A 17,130-nucleotide genomic window follows, 5' to 3' on the forward strand; every position below is an offset into this window, starting at 1 on the left:
CACCAGCCTCTCCCTCCCTCACATCACCTATCTGCCCCTCCCTCCCATCACCCACCAGCCCTTCCCTCACATCACCCACTAGCCCCTCCCTTCCATCACACTTACAGGCTCACATGTCACTCTGTCCTCCGGGTGTCTGTTTGTATTGTTAGTATCGACCTGGCCTACGGTGATGACGGAGGGGATAAGAGGTTGTTGGTATTTGTAATGTGGTGCCAGTCTGCCAGAGTGTCGTACCTTCATGCATTGTGGGTCTGTCTGTCACCATGGCACCCTTCACCACAGAACCTTTTTAAGCCTTCTAAAACCCAGACCATCACAACCTTCGTGGCAGCCATCGAGTGGTGGATCAAAGAGACTGAGATAAAAACCCTGGTGAAGACAAACAAACTCTCCTCCAGCACAGTTCGCACTCAGACTGCCCGTCTCCATGGTGATCTTCCTAGCGACAGGGAGTCCTGTGTTACTGTTGTCGACCTGAAAACGAATGCATCATCACAGAGGAACAGAACACGATGTTGTGAACAGGAGAATATCGGGTCAGAATCAGATGAATAAAGTGTGTTATTATAACCAATGAGAGACTCAGTCAAATGCTACTAATGCACAAGATGCTTCAATGGATAATTATTCTATTGCATTCTCAACTCTAACAACTGAGTATTGATAAGGAATCGAATGGAATGTGTTCACAGACCTTCATTCTCAATACATTTCAAACGTACCCTGTGTAGGATTATAGCTGTTCAAATCCATACCATTTTTGTTCAGAGATGAGTACAGCAAAGTGCTAGTCTCTGAATAATTAATGCTCCTCTTAGGTGTGCTGATAATATGAATTATGTACAAACAGAATAGGTTATCAGTGTTTTGAGCTTTCTCCCAACCAGGGAGAGAACTCTTACATAATAAAAAGTGTGTGCATGTTTGCGTGTGGGAGAGCAATATTTACATGGATGTTACTGTAATCATTCCTTTTGCTGTTAGAATCCTATGCCTTTTGTTCCCCAGGCAATCATTTATTTTCTCTCCCTCTCTCTCTTCTCTCTCTAGCTGTTTCATTCATGAGACACAGCGCATCAGCCTTCGGATTTGCCGTGAGTTCCATTTATACATATTAATTAGTCATAAAGTCATGGTGTTAATTTATTAACGCTGGTTGGGTTCGGACGCGATGCTGCAATCGTCTCCTTGGTAACAGCCAGGGAAGCATGAGAACACATCAGAACACTGTGATAACAGAGCAGTCCCCACAGACCACAGAAATAGAATCCCTTCTGTTTTTATTTATATGCCACAGACACTGTCGTAGGAAGCTCTGGTTTATTTCTTCATTTGGATCCCCATGAGCTTTTACAGAAGCAGCAGCTACTCTTTCTGGGGCCACAAAAAAAACAAAAAACATATCAAAACACATAACAAAACACTGATACACAAGTCACACAAATGTTTTATTCAATGATATACAAACAATACAACTAAAATATAAAACAAACAAGAATGGCATCTAGAAAGCAATTAAAGCACACTATAATTCCATGTCAGGTATACCAGGACAGGTAACTGAGGACATGGATGTTAATAACAACACTGAGCTGTTAAGGCAGTTGGTGCCATCTATGTTTTAACAGAAAGAAACATCACTGTTTACGTGTGTGTTTTCCCACTTTTAAGGAATTAAGATCCCAAAGTAATTGTGTGCTAGTTGGTAACTATAGCTGCATGAAACCAGAGGGTAGCAGTATAAATTACAACCACAGTGAGTGTGTCTGGTAGTGCCTGCAGGCTTGAGTCCGTCTTCAGACTGCTGAGCTGTCGTAGTCGTACTAGGCCGTTAATGGCACCACAGGGGATAGATGTGTTGGTCTCACAGTAAAGAATCCTGCAGTTCAAAAACCACGCTACTCTAGTGGAAAATATAGGGAGTTTAGGGTAGTGTAACGGGTGTCTAGATCTTCCTCCTCCTCGGACGAGGAGAGGAGAGAAGGATCGGAGGACCAAAATGCAGCGGGTTGTGAATACATAATGATTTATTTACAGACGAAGACGAAACACGAAGAACACTTGAAATGATTACAAAATAACAAAACGAAAACGTAGACAGACCTGAACTCTGAGAACTTACATGAAACACGAAGAACGCACGAACAGGTACAGACTACAACAAAACGAACGAACGAACAAACCGAAACAGTCCCGTGTGGTGCGCAGACACAGACACGGAAGACAATCACCCACAAACAAACAGTGTGAACAGCCAACCTATATATGATTCTCAATCAGAGGAAAAGTCAAACACCTGTCTCTGATTGAGAACCATATAAGGCTAATTACCAACCACCTAAACATAGAAACACAAAACATAGAATGCCCACCCCAACTCACGCCCTGACCAACTAAACACATACAAAAATAACATAAAACAGGTCAGGAACGTGACAGAACCCCCCCCTCAAGGTGCGAACTCCGGACGCACCACCAAAAGTCTAGGGGAGGGTCTGGGTGGGCATCTGTCCACGGTGGTGGCTCAAGCTCTGGGCGTGGTTCCCATCCCACCATAATAAATCCCCGCTTCTTTATCCCCCTCACAATGACCACCCTCCAAATACCCCCACCTAAATTAAGGGGCATCACCAGGATAAGGAGCAGCACCGGAATGAGGGGCAACACCAGAATGAGGGGCAACACCAGAATGAGGGGCAACACCAGAATGAGGGACAACACCAGACTGAGGGACGGCAGCTCCGGACTGAGGGACGGATCCTGGCTGGCTGGCTCTGGCGGATCCTGGCTGGCTGGCTCTGGCGGATCCTGGCTGGCTGGCACTGGCGGATCCTGGCTGGCTGGCACTGGCGGATCCTGGCTGGCTGGCACTGGCGGATCCTGGCTGGCTGGCTCTGGCGGATCCTGGCTGGATGACGGCTCTGGCTGGTCATGGCTGGATGACGGCTCTGGCTGGTCATGGCTGGATGACGGCTCTGGCTGGTCATGGCTGGATGACGGCTCTGGCTGGTCCTGTCTGGCGGAAGGCTCTGGCTGATCCTGTCTGGCGGAAGGCTCTGGCTGATCCTGTCTGGCGGAAGGCTCTGGCTGATCCTGTCTGGCGGAAGGCTTTGGCTGCTCCTGTCTGGCGGAAGGCTCTAGCGGCTCCTGTCTGGCGGAAGGCTCTAGCGGCTCCTGTCTGGCGGACGGCTCTGAAGGCTCATGGCAGACGGGCGGCTTTGCAGGCTCAGTACAGACGGGCGGCTTTGAAGGCTCAGTACAGACGGGCAGTTCATGCGGCGCTTGGCAGACGGACAGTTCAGACGGCGTTGGGCAGACGGACAGTTCAGACGGCGTTGGGCAGACGGACAGTTCAGGTGCCGTTGGGCAGACGGGCAGTTCAGGCGCCGTTGGGCAGACGGGCAGTTCAGGCGCCGTTGGGCAGACGGCAGACTCTGGCCGGCTGAGACGCACTATAGGCCTGGTGCGTGGTGCCGGAACTGGAGGTACCGGGCTAAAGCTACGCACCTTCAGGCTAGTGCGGGGAGCAGCAACAGGGCACTCTGGACTCTCAAAGCGTACTGTAGGCCTGGTGCGTGGTACCGGTACTGGTGGTACCGGGCTGAGGGCACGCACATCAGGGCGAGTACGGGGAGAAGGATCAGTGCGTACAGGGCTCTGGAGACGCACATGAGGCTTGGTGCGTGGTGCCGGAACTGGTGGTACCGGACTGGAGACATGCACCTCAAGGCTAGTGCGGGGAGCAGGAACAGGACACACTGAGTTCTCAAGGCGCACTATAGGACTGGTGCGTGGTACCGGGACTGGTGGTACCGGGCTGAGGGCACGCACCTCAGAACGAGTGCGGGGAGAAGGATCAGTGCGTACAGGGCTCTGGATACGCACATGAGGCTTGGTGCGTGGTGCCGGAACTGGAGGCACTGGGCTGGATACACACACCACAGGGAGAGTGCATGGAGGAGGAACAGGGCTCTGGAGACGCACTGGAAACCTGGTGCGTGGTGTAGGCACTGGTGGTACTGGCCTGGAGCGGGGAGGTGGCGCCGGAAATACCGGACCGTGCAGGCGTACTGGCTCCCTTGAGCACTGAGCCTGCCCAACCTTACCTGGTTGTATGCTCCCCGTCGCCCGACCAGTGCGGGGAGGTGGAATAACCCGCACCGGGCTATGTAGGCGAACCGGGGACACCATGCGTAAGGTACGAGGAGCTGGTATGTACCGCACCGGGCTGTGCACACGTACAGGAGACACCATGCGCTCTACTGCGTAACATGGTGTCTGCCCGTACTCTCGCTCTCCACGGTAAGTACAGGGAGTGGGCGCAGGTCTCCTACCTGACTTCGCCACTCTCCCTTCTAGCCCCCCCCCCCCAATACATTTTTGGGGTTTACTCACAGGCTTTTCGGGCTTCCAGCCACGTCTCCTTGCTGCCTCCTCAAACCACCGCTCCTGGGCTTTAGCTGCCTCCCTCTCTTCCTGAGAGCGGCGATTCTCTCCTGCCTTAGCCCAGGGTCCCTCTCCATTCAATATCTGCTCCCATGTCCACAAGTCCTGGTTTCTTTGTTGCGCTCTCCCCCGTCGCTTGGTCCTAGGTTGGTGGGTGATTCTGTAACGGGTGTCTAGATCTTCCTCCTCCTCGGACGAGGAGAGGAGAGAAGGATCGGAGGACCAAAATGCAGCGGGTTGTGAATACATAATGATTTATTTACAGACGAAGACGAAACACGAAGAACACTTGAAATGATTACAAAATAACAAAACGAAAACGTAGACAGACCTGAACTCTGAGAACTTACATGAAACACGAAGAACGCACGAACAGGTACAGACTACAACAAAACGAACGAACGAACAAACCGAAACAGTCCCGTGTGGTGCGCAGACACAGACACGGAAGACAATCACCCACAAACAAACAGTGTGAACAGCCAACCTATATATGATTCTCAATCAGAGGAAAAGTCAAACACCTGTCTCTGATTGAGAACCATATAAGGCTAATTACCAACCACCTAAACATAGAAACACAAAACATAGAATGCCCACCCCAACTCACACATACAAAAATAACATAAAACAGGTCAGGAACGTGACAGGTAGTAGTGGAATAGATGGCGGGACTGTCGACTTCAGTGAATATGATGTATGTTATTTTACAATTTTACTATTTGATGCATCCCCACTGGAGACCTAATGCCTGTCTTTACAGTTTGACGCCACGTTGGACGTGCTATCTTCAATCATCGTGCTGTGGCGTTATAGCAACGCAGCAGCTGTCCACTCTGCCCATAGGGAATACATGTGAGTAAAACGGCCACAAAATTTAACGTTGCATGGTGTTCCCAAATAGAATGTTCCCTGTTCACCAGCATAGAAACAGTTCTCCCCTAGTAGCCTACTGGATTAAATTACATTTTCCTTGAATCTATATCAGTGTCTTGTACATAGGGCTGTGGGGGTCATGACACTTTGTCAGCCGGTGATTGTCAAGCAAATAACTATTAATATAAACAAATATATCATCTCCTGGCATCCACACATAGCCTACAAGCCACTGATGCAGACCTTTGGAACATCTACATTTAAAAAAATCAAATTAATCCATGTAATATAGCCTACACTATCCTTTTGTCCTTGTGTTAGGCCCTGATCTGGCTATGCCATATGGCTGTGGGCTACACTAGTTCATTTAGCAGACAAGTATTGCTAATAATTCTGTGGCATTATTTTATATTATTTTATAGTATGAAGAATAAAATTGAACAAAGCTGAATAAAATAGAAAGGATATTTTCTCCAAATGATTTGAGGGAGTTGCGAACATGCAGCTATTCTGTGTTGGGCGGTTAACAAAGAAATAGGTACTCCTATATGCTTAATTTAGAGCTATTTATGTAACTTTAGTTGTGATACAAACATTGGGCTATATGTTTTGATTTTTAATACATACTGAGGCTGCATGATGCAACTCTAATGATGCTTTGAAAAAAGTTGCATGAAAGGCATGAGCTCTGGAGACACTTCATCTGTCTCTCATTCACAATTTTACAAGCACTTGATAATGCCTCAAATTTCCCTCAATATGGCCGTAATGCACCCTAAAAGAATCCATGCCTTTTGCGGCCAGTGGCCGTTGTGCCCTTGGGCTGAATATAATAATTATAATTCCCTTCTCCCGGCTGCTCGCTCCGAAGCACCTCTCACTCACATGGCTCTCCGTCACGTGATTGGATCTTTCTCACAGGCTACAAGTGAAGACAGACACATTGGGGACGCAACTGCCCGCGTCCTCATCCAATTCCGAGGCGCATATTGAAGATATTGGAATAATTGTTCACATTTACTTTTCGTCAGCCAACAAGATAAGTAGGCCTAACGAACAGCAAAAGCACTAGCCTATGTCAATCTACTATCCCCCATAGTACAAAAGTTGACCTATTCTATACTGTGCAAGAAAACAATATTCCAAACATAGTCTGGGACAGTTGTTGGATCTGATAGATCACAAATTAATACAACCACCAGCCTCAAACTTTTTAAAGTAATGAGGCTGACGCAACAGATCAGAACATTTAGCCTAAGATGTTGATAAACTGTTTAGCTATTTCTTCACATTAGAAGCGCAGCAATACGCACACAGCAGTAAGCTATAAGCACACATGTTCTATTAGCAGGAAAACACCATTCTCAAAAGTGACTGCAAATGTGATTATGCATGTAATCTTTTAAAGGTGCATTTTTATGGTGAAAATGATCTTCCCCAAACTTGAAACTTACCCGCTGCACATGTATGCCAGTTAGGCTCTACACCTGTTATAAAGCAGATTAATGTGCTTAATTTTAAGAAGTTATCTGGCCACTTTAGTTGTGATACAAACATTATTAAAACGTATAGGCCTATGAGCTAGGCTACATGAGGTGTGTGACTATTATTTGAAAAAGTCACAAAAAATTGCATGCGCTGTTTCTTGCCTTAAGCTGGGCATCATTCACAAGTGATAATATATCATTCACAAGTCATAGTGTGAAATTAGTTAAAAAATAATATATGTGTGAAATTAGTTTTTTTTATTTAGAATGGATCATTATCATGCACATGTCTCAAAACAGGGAAGGGGGAAAAAATCATGGTATCTATTCACTTAAACAGCGAATGGAGGACGCTATTCCCATGGTTAATTTTCATGCCAGCCATGTAGGTTATAATCCTGTTGAAATGAGAAGCAATGTGCTTAATATTAGGAAGGTTGAGAAAAATAAATATAGTAGGCCCAGCCTATAGAAAGCTGATGGGATCCTCCTCTTTTTAAGAGGGCATCACTCTGTTTTCTCACACAATTGCATAGCCTATAGAAATGTTGCGCAACAGGAGCTCATGGGCTCTCATGAAGTGTTTGATTAGATTTTCGATTACATTTGCATTGATGTCAGAGTGATTAGAGGGACAATAGAGTGCCGAGTACCAGGTTAGCAGGTTGTTAGCAAGTTTGGTAGGCTACTAATGACCATCAGCAGCATCAGAGCTTCGGGAAGCCTAATTAGCGTGACTAAACGGTCACGTGGAATTTGACTGCCGTCATGACTCGTGACCGCCGGTGTGGCGGTAATACGATCACCATAACAGCCCTACTTGTACATGACCATATTGAGCTGTTATTACATGTATTTTTAGTCCAGGCAGCCTGGTAGAATGTCTTCTTAATTACTCAAATGTTAAACATATGCACAGTATATCTTCAACAGAGTTATAGGATACAGTATATTTTCCACAGAGTTACAGGATACAGTATATCTTCCACAGAGATACAGGGTACAGTATATTTTCCACAGAGTTACAGGATACAGTATATTTTCCACAGAGTTACAGGATACAGTATATCATCCACAGTATTACAGGATACAGTATATCTTCCACAGTGTTACAGGATACAGTATATCTTCCACAGTGTTACAGGATACAGTATATCTTCCACAGAGATACAGGATACAGTATATCTTCCACAGTATTACAGGATACAGTATATCTTCCACAGAGATACAGGATACAGTATATCTTCCACAGAGATACAGGATACAGTATATCTTCCACAGTATTACAGGATACAGTATATCTTCCACAGTGTTACAGGATACAGTATATCTTCCACAGAGATACAGGATACAGTATATCTTCCACAGTATTACAGGATACAGTATATCTTCCACAGAGATACAGGATACAGTATACCATCCACAGTGTTAGAGGGGTTCATCCTAGTTCATATCTTGTTCCTGGTTCGACAGCATCTCACTGTTACTTCCTAAGCACTGCAGGTTCTACAATGATAAAGGACACCGACACCCGTCTACCATCCATCTTATGTATGCCCACTGTAGGGGGATGGGAGTACAGGAATGGAGGGGGGAAGGGATGGATGGATGAAGACATTCTCATTCTCAGTCAAAACCAGAGATAAATGGGGAAGTAATGGTCGAAGGAAGAAAACTACATCTTTCTCCGGCTCCAAAGAGGCACTAAACTGTGAAGCTGCTGCTGGAAGCGTTGCCAGGAACCCAGAGAACTGACACCTTTCACTTTTGTTTAATGCGAACAGATCTCCCCTTCCTCTCTATGCCTGATTAAACCTGTGTTAAAATAGCACTCACAAACAGCTCTTGGTCCCTGGAGAACCAGTACAGCAACTCAAGTGTACCACGGAGAGGTGAAGCTAACAAAAACTGCAAGGCAATTTGTTAACTTAAAAATGTATTTTAGTTAAGATTTTTGCTTCCATTTTTACTGGATGATGACAAGGGAATCAAGCCTCAGTAAACCCATGTAACACATGAATTATAATTTATACCGTTTATACAATCTATGCATATATCACACTACATAATCCTACATTTACCACATAAAATCTACACTATTAGAAAAAAACTTGCTAAGTAGAACCATACAGGGTTCTTTGGTTTTTCCCCATAGGGAACCTTTTTGGTGCTGGATAGAACCCTTTGTAGTGTGTACGGTTCTTCAAAGAACTCCCAGTATATGGTTCTACATAGAACCCTCTATGAAGGGTTCTGCCTAGAACTCTCTATGAATGGTTCTACCAAGAACCATTTTATCATCTAAAGGTTCTTCCTAGAACTGTCTGTGAAGGGTTCTACCGAGAACCCTTTTTGTCTTTGGAGGGTCCTAGAACCCTCTATGAACGATTCCACCAGCATTATTGTCCTTTCAATGTCATTATTTATGACAATCATGACATACTTTATATCAGAATGACTGCCAGGGTAGGGAAGATTGGATACTGAGACTACCTCAATCATCTGAACTGGAACAACCATCTCAGTAACGGGTGCAAAAAATCTAATTATTAACAGATTGGATTAGTTTAGAAAACAATGTTTTTTATCTTTGTGTAGCATAAAATGTATCAACCAAGCAACGTACTGTACATACAAAAACACTGATATTACAGCAAATCAAACAATTCTGAAAATCTCCCTGCAACAGAGCATGCTGGGAAATATTATATATTGTTCTATGTAGAACCCTTCTTGCCTTACAAAGAATCCTTCTTGCCTTCTAAAGAATCATCAAAGAACCCTTTCTTCCAAAAATGGTTCTTAGGATGTTAAAGGTTCTTGGTAGAATCCTTTGCCTTACAAAGAACCATTGTCTTCCAAAAGGGGTTCTTCTGATCAAAACAGTTCTTGGTAGAACCCTATCCCCCCACAAAGAACCTTTTTTTCTAAGAGTGTAATGGTATGGTAATAGTATGGTAATAGTATGCTAATGCTATGATATATGGTAATAATGGTAATAATATGGTAATAATAATGGTATGTAATGGTATGTAATGACGGTAATGGTATGGTAATAGTATGGTATGGTAATGGTATGGTATGCATTATGCGGTAATATGTTTTGGTTTCTGTCTGTCCACAGAGCGTGTGTGGTCCTTGGGGTGGTCTTCATCTTGTCCTCCCTGTGCATTCTGGGAAAAGCCATCCATGACCTGGCCACCAAGCTGCTTCCTGAAGTGGTGAGAGACGTACACACGCGCGCGCACGCGCACGCGCGCGCGCGCGCACGCACGCACGCACGCACGCACGCACGCACGCACGCACGCACGCACGCACGCACGCACGCACGCACGCACACACACAAATAGACACAAATAGACACAAATAGACACAAATAGACACAAATAGACACAGCTGCAAACACCAACACAGAAAACCCTGTAGTGAGACATCAGTGTGATGAATCAGTTATTTTAGAATCTTTCCTCAAAGTCGTCACCATGTTTTATATACCAGAAGATGTCTTTTTATAGCCCCCTTTTTCTACCTTGTGATGTCAGAAGTCTTCCTCTGTCCTTCTCTGATTCACCTACCCATGTGGTGAAGTGCAAGGCCTGCTGAGGTTAAGGCAAGGCAAAGGAAGCAGAGAAAGGAGTGGCTAGGTTAATCCTGGAATAGTCTCATCTCACTGCTGCCAGGAAATGCAACCTGTTCTACACTTCTGTAGATTGATGCTGCGGTAGAGATTTAAAAAAGTTGCCTCATCAAACCAACAACGTTTCCGTTCTAGATAGATGCCTATATAAGGTATGCAATGGCAGTTATCAGCCCTTATGGCCCTTACAATTTATTCCATTATATATAATTAAGTGCACAATCTTCACATATCCAATGTGATAGTACAATTGTAGGATATTGGTTTGAAGGTTTAAATGTTTCAGTGAATGCAAATTAACCTCAACCCTCACATTTTCTCTCACTTTCTCATTCTCTCTCTCACTGCCTCTACTCTCTCTCGCTTTCGCTTTCGCTTTCTCTCTCTCTCTCTCTCTCTCTCTCTCTCTCTCTCTCTCTCTCTCTCTCTATCTCTCTCTCACACTCACACTCCCTTTCATTCTCTCTATTTGCTGTCTCGGTTGGTAAATGATGGTAAATTAGTGATTTCTCTCTGATTTGGAGCCAACACCAGTAATCAGTGAGGCTGTAAAGTCTTTTAAGTCTGCTTCATGGCAACGGAGCGCCAACAGCTGTTATGCGATGTAACCACTGGTCTGAAAACGACAATTAGCTGCTCATTACCACAACAGTCAGGAAGTAAAGTAGCTGATCCACAGCCCAGCCCAGAGTACAGGTCTTCACGGGTCCAAAAAGTTGGACCCAATATGCGTAAATATATTTAGAGACCCGTTCCGAACGGAGGGAGAGAGGTGCCACTCTAACAGGCAGGGAGGGGCCGTACTGTTATCGAGTGACATGGGGAGCAGTACACTAATAGCTGCCATAGCTATGTTTTATATCATCCAATATGATGACATTGTACCTGTCCTGACTGCATCAAACCGGGAGAAGCTAGATAAGCTAGCTAGATAGCTAGGCTAACTGAGGCTACATCAACCTGGGAGAAGCTAGATAAGCTAGCTAGATAGCTAGGCTAACTGAGGCTGCATGCACTTTCTCATCCTACAGTTACAAACAACAACAACTCCATTCAGAATATTAAGTAGCAGCCTACCTGTTGGCTCTTGGTCATTGAAGCCTGTCCTTCTCCTTTAACATGGAGCGAGGCTCTATGACTGTAGCCTATTGCCGCTTTGATGACCTATGATTGGCCAATAACAACAACAAGCTACACGCACCACTCTCATGAAAAGCAAAGAGCAGCAGCATAAATGATACAATTTCTCTCTCTCTACTGCAGCATTCATGTTCTGATCTGTACGGGCCCTTCTGGACAAGTCAATTCAAATTACACATACCTCATACCTCAAACCCATGACAATCATGTCAGATCCGACCTAGACCTGTGACATTATTTAGAATTCTGTATCCGGGCCTGCTCGGGTCCCGAATTCCAGGTTCCGGATCAGGTCTCGGTTGTTCGGGTACAGATGGATCCATGACGACCTCTAGCCCAGAGTCCAACCTTGCATTGCGTTGTCAGGACAGAGATGGAGAGAGGAAACGGGAGAGAGAGAGTGGGACTGAGAGGGAAGGGGGGTTAGAGGAAGTGAGAGAGAGAGAGAGAGAGAGAGAGAGAGAGAGAGAGAGAGAGAGAGAGAGAGAGAGAGAGAGAGAGAATCAAAGTGAAGAAAGGAGAGGATTGATAGATTAAGATAGAAATTAGTTCTCTCTCTTCCCCTTCAGTCCCCCCTCTCTCTCTTTATCTTTCTTTCTCTCTCTCTCTCTCTCTCTTTATCTTTCTCTCTCTCTCTCTCTCTCTCTCTCTCTCTCTAGAACATGTCAGATGCTGCACTCTGCTCTTTTTTTTTTGCCTGTTCAGCCTCTTAGAAGTTAATAAGTCCCAAGAATCCTCTCTGCTCCAGTTTAAGTAGCTGCTGGTTGGCTGGTTGGTTGGTTCAGTAGACAAGGGCCTGTGTGGTCAGGGCTTTGTTTGACAGAGTTTTACAGTATTAAAGGCAGTAATGAGAGTGATTTTGGTACTGTATAACAGGGGTTCTTAAAGTGGGGTCCGCAGACCAAATGTTTACATTAATATTTCTAACAACAATAGATTAAAGAATTTTCGCCAAGGGATCCGTGGAATAAGTTTAGAGGGTGTAATAAAATACAATACAATATAATGTAATATTAACAACTTACAATGTATGTTCTTAACCCTGGGCAACATGGGCCTGGGAGGCTCACAGTGATCCACAAATTAGAATCGAATACTTACTCCATACTTATTGTATTCCCCCCAATTTGTGTTTAAATTTTGTACATACAGTTAAAGTCGGAAATTTACATACACTTAGGTTGGAGTCATTAAAACTGATTTTGTGAACCACTCCACAAATTTCTTGTTAACCAACTATAGTTTTGGCAAGTCGGTTAGGACATGTACTTTATGTATGACAAAAGTAATTTTTCCAACAATTGTTTACAGACAGATTATTTCAGTTATAATTCACTTTATCACAATTCCAGTGGGTCAGAAGTTCACATACACTAAGTTGACTGTGCTTTTAAACAGCTTGGAAAATTCCAGAAAATTATGTCTTGGCTTTAGAAGCTTCTGATAGGCTAATTGACATAATTTGAGTCAATTGGAGGTGTACCTGTGGATGTATTTCAAGGCCTACCTTCAAACTCAGTGCCTCTTTGCTTGACATCATGGGAAAATCAAAAGAAATCAGCCAAGGCCTAATTGTAGACCTCCACAAGTCTGGATCATCATTGGGAGCAATTTCCAAATGCCTGAAGGTACCATGTTCATCTGTACAAACAATAGTACGCAAGTATAAACACCATGGGACAACGCAGCCATCATGCAGCTCAGGAAGGAGACGCGTTCTGTCTCCTAGAGATGAACGTACTTTGGTGCGAAAAGTGCAAATCAATCCCAGAACAACAGCAAAGGACATTGTGAAGATGCTGGAGGAAACTGGTACAAAAGTATCTATATCCACAGTAAAACGAGTCCTATATCGGCATAACCTGAAAGGCCGCTCAGCAAGGAAGAAGCCACTGCTCCATAACCACCATAAAAAAGCCAGACTACGGTTTGCAACTGCACATGGGGACAAAGATCGTATGTTTTGTAGAAATGTCCTCTTGTCTGATGAAACAAAAATATAACTGTTTGGCCTTCATGACCATCGTTATGTTTGGAGGAAAAAGGGGGAGGCTTGCAAGCTGAAGAACACCATCCCAACCGTGAAGTACGGGGGTGGCAGCATCATGTTGTGGGGGTGATTTGCTGCAGGAGGGACTGGTGCACTTCACAAATAGATGGCATCATGAGGAAGCAAAATGATGTGGATATATTGATGCAACATCTCAAGACATCAGTCAGGAAGTTAAAGCTTGGTCGCAAATGGGTCTTCCAAATGGACAATGACCCCAAGCATACTTCCAAAGTTGTGGCAAAATGGCTTAAGGACAACATAGTCAAGGTATTGGAGTGGCCATCCCAAAGCCCTGACCTCAATCCCAACTGAAAAAGCATGTGCGAGCAAGGAGGCCTACAAACCTGACTCAGTTACAGGAATGGGCCAAAATTCACCCAACTTATTGTGGGAAGCTTGTGGAAGGCTACCTGAAACGTTTGACCCAAGTTAAACAGTATAAAGGCAATGCTACCAAATACTAATTGAGTGTATGTAAGCTTCTGACCCTCTGGGAATGTGATGAAAGAAATAAAAACTGAAAAAAATAATTATATTATTCTGACATTTCACATTCTTAAAATAAAGTGGTGATCCTAACTGACCTAAGACAGGGCATTTTTACTATGATTAAATGTCAGGAATTGTGAAAAACTGAGTTTAAATGTATTTGGCTCAGGTGTATGTAAACTTCTGACTTCAACTGTACATGCACTGTAATTTAAATCTAAAATCCTTAGTTGCTCCATCCATTTATAGAATATCATGATATACCCATTGATTAGTGAGAAATATAACTTCATGAGCTTAGTTCTACTGTCCTACCCCATCAGAGCATAAAATATTATCTTGTTTTACGCCAATGTTTTTAAACAACGTAAATGTATACAAACACTATATAGCCTCAAAATTTGGATAAACTATTATTTTGATATCATGGATTGTCAGTCCTTGCATCCATAGCTCTGTCTATGAATTTGAGAGTGGTTACTGTACATTTCTCCATGCTCATCCCTCAGCTTTTTACCAAATCAGAGATGTTTGGAATTGCAGGAAATTAGCTTGAAAACTGCAACATTTGCTCTCCGATGACAAGTGCTGGGCCTTTAAAATGTTCCTTCCCGATGACATGCACTGCCAAAGTCAGAGTAAAACTCCCTGTATGCTATTTCTATCTCACTCGAGTCGTGAGGGGTTCCCTGATGAATTTGCTATCACAAAAGGGGTCCCCGACCCAAAGAGTTTGAGAATCCTTGCTGTATAATTAAGCAATAAGGCCAGAGGAGGTGTGGTATATTGCCAATTTTTGGGGGGTCATGCCTGCATTCAGGGCTCAAACCACCCAGTTTATAGTACATTTTAGACTCTATAGTGATTGAACAGATCAGGCCCCAACGGGCCTGTCTTCACATACTCACACACATTCTCACAATCTCCCTCCAACTCTCTCTGGCCTGGCTCTGTCTATTTCACAACATCCCTCTTCATCCTTCTCCCATTTGTCTCTGCTTCTCTGACTCTTAACAGTGATGACTGTGAGGGAAGAGAGTTTAAAAAGAGTCGATACAATCTTTCGCCTGACAGATTTTTACTGCAGTGTCCAAATGTAACTCACTTTCCCGCAGCAATCTTTCTCTAACTCTAGTGTCATTTATACCAAACACAATCTGATCTCGAAGCGTAGATGAGGTTAGGTCTACAAAATTGCACGTCTGTGCTTTTAATTTAAAATCTGTAAGAAAGACGTCAAACTTTTCACCTTGCTGTTGTACACGACAGCGAAACACACAACGTTCTTAATATGGGTCGTTCTTCTTAGGTGAACAATATGCATCAAAATTATCCAGTACCTCCGTGAACTCATCTTAATCCTCCTCATTTGCAAACGTGAAGGATATATAGATCCCTGTGTTCCCGCTATAGAGCAAAGAGAGCATCGTTCACTCCTGGTACCATGTATTACTATGTGGGTTACATCGAGCAAAGACGACCATCACCATCAATCATAGTTAACGAGTTTTTAACGTTATTCCACCATTGACACACATAAACCACAGATGATGTAAAAGAGTGTCGTAAACCATCCCTCAGAATCACATTGATGCAGGTCCAAAGACTCATTTGACTGGCTCTCCTTCTAAACAGTCTCAGTAGGCTCATCTATAGTTAACCTGCCTGGGCCTATGGCCAAATAAAATCTACCCCAGGGGTCCATTGTGCTGCGCCCACACACGCACACACACACACGCGCGCACACACACACACGCACACACACACACACACACACACACACACACACACACACACACACACACACACACACATAGAGGTCAGGTCTAGTAAGAGACAGTGTTTAGTGGATAGAGGTCAGGTCTAGTAAGAGACAGTGTATAGTGGATAGAGGTCAGGTCTAGTAAGAGACAGTGTTTAGTGGATAGAGGTCAGGTCTAGTAAGAGACAGTGTTTAGTGGATAGAGGTCAGGTCTAGTAAGAGACAGTGTTTAGTGGATAGAGGTCAGGTCTAGTAAGATACAGTGTTTAGTGGATAGAGGTCAGGTCTAGTAAGAGACAGTGTATAGTGGATAGAGGTCAGGTCTAGTAAGAGACAGTGTTTAGTGGATAGAGGTCAGGTCTAGTAAGAGACAGTGTTTAGTGGATAGAGGTCAGGTCTAGTAAGATACAGTGTTTAGTGGATAGAGGTCAGGTCTAGTAAGAGACAGTGTATAGTGGATAGAGGTCAGGTCTAGTAAGAGACTAGAGGTCAGGTCTAGTAAGAGACAGTGTATTAGTGGATAGAGGTCAGGTCTAGTAAGAGACAGTGTATAGTGGATAGAGGTCAGGTCTAGTAAGAGACAGTGTTTAGTGGATAGAGGTCAGGTCTAGTAAGATACAGTGTTTAGTGGATAGAGGTCAGGTCTAGTAAGAGACAGTGTATAGTGGATAGAGGTCAGGTCTAGTAAGAGACAGTGTTTAGTGGATAGAGGTCAGGTCTAGTAAGATACAGTGTTTAGTGGATAGAGGTCAGGTCTAGTAAGAGACAGTGTTTAGTGGATAGAGGTCAGGTCTAGTAAGAGACAGTGTTTAGTGGATAGAGGTCAGGTCTAGTAAGAGACAGTGTATAGTGGATAGAGGTCAGGTCTAGTAAGAGACAGTGTTTAGTGGATAGAGGTCAGGTCTAGTAAGAGACAGTGTATAGTGGATAGAGGTCAGGTCTAGTAAGAGACAGTGTTTAGTGGATAGAGGTCAGGTCTAGTAAGAGACAGTGTATAGTGGATAGAGGTCAGGTCTAGTAAGAGACAGTGTTTAGTGGATAGAGGTCAGGTCTAGTAAGATACCGTGTATAGTGGATTGAGGTCATGGCTCTCAATTCAGACTGGGGAGGACTGGGAAGGAGGGAGTCCTAAACTGAGTCAAAGGTCAGGACAGGCAGAGGGCTTGGTGCAGCACTGTGGTGGTGGTAGCTCTGTGTGTATGTGTGGAATACCTGGATGTGATTCCTCTCACGTCCA

General features: G+C 44.2%; 1 protein-coding gene across 1 annotated transcript in view; it reads left to right on the forward strand.

Annotated features, from left to right (window-relative positions):
* Positions 1–17,130, forward strand: part of LOC120063944 (transmembrane protein 163-like) — a 98,989-nt gene that overhangs the window by 73,998 nt on the left and 7,861 nt on the right. The window contains exons 3-5 of the mRNA XM_039014253.1: positions 1,054–1,097; positions 5,213–5,304; positions 9,937–10,033. Of these exons, the coding sequence (XP_038870181.1) occupies positions 1,054–1,097; positions 5,213–5,304; positions 9,937–10,033 (233 nt within the window). The remainder of the gene's footprint in view (positions 1–1,053; positions 1,098–5,212; positions 5,305–9,936; positions 10,034–17,130) is intronic.

The sequence above is a fragment of the Salvelinus namaycush genome, chromosome 19, assembly GCF_016432855.1.
Source record: "Salvelinus namaycush isolate Seneca chromosome 19, SaNama_1.0, whole genome shotgun sequence".
NCBI lineage: Eukaryota > Metazoa > Chordata > Actinopteri > Salmoniformes > Salmonidae > Salvelinus > Salvelinus namaycush.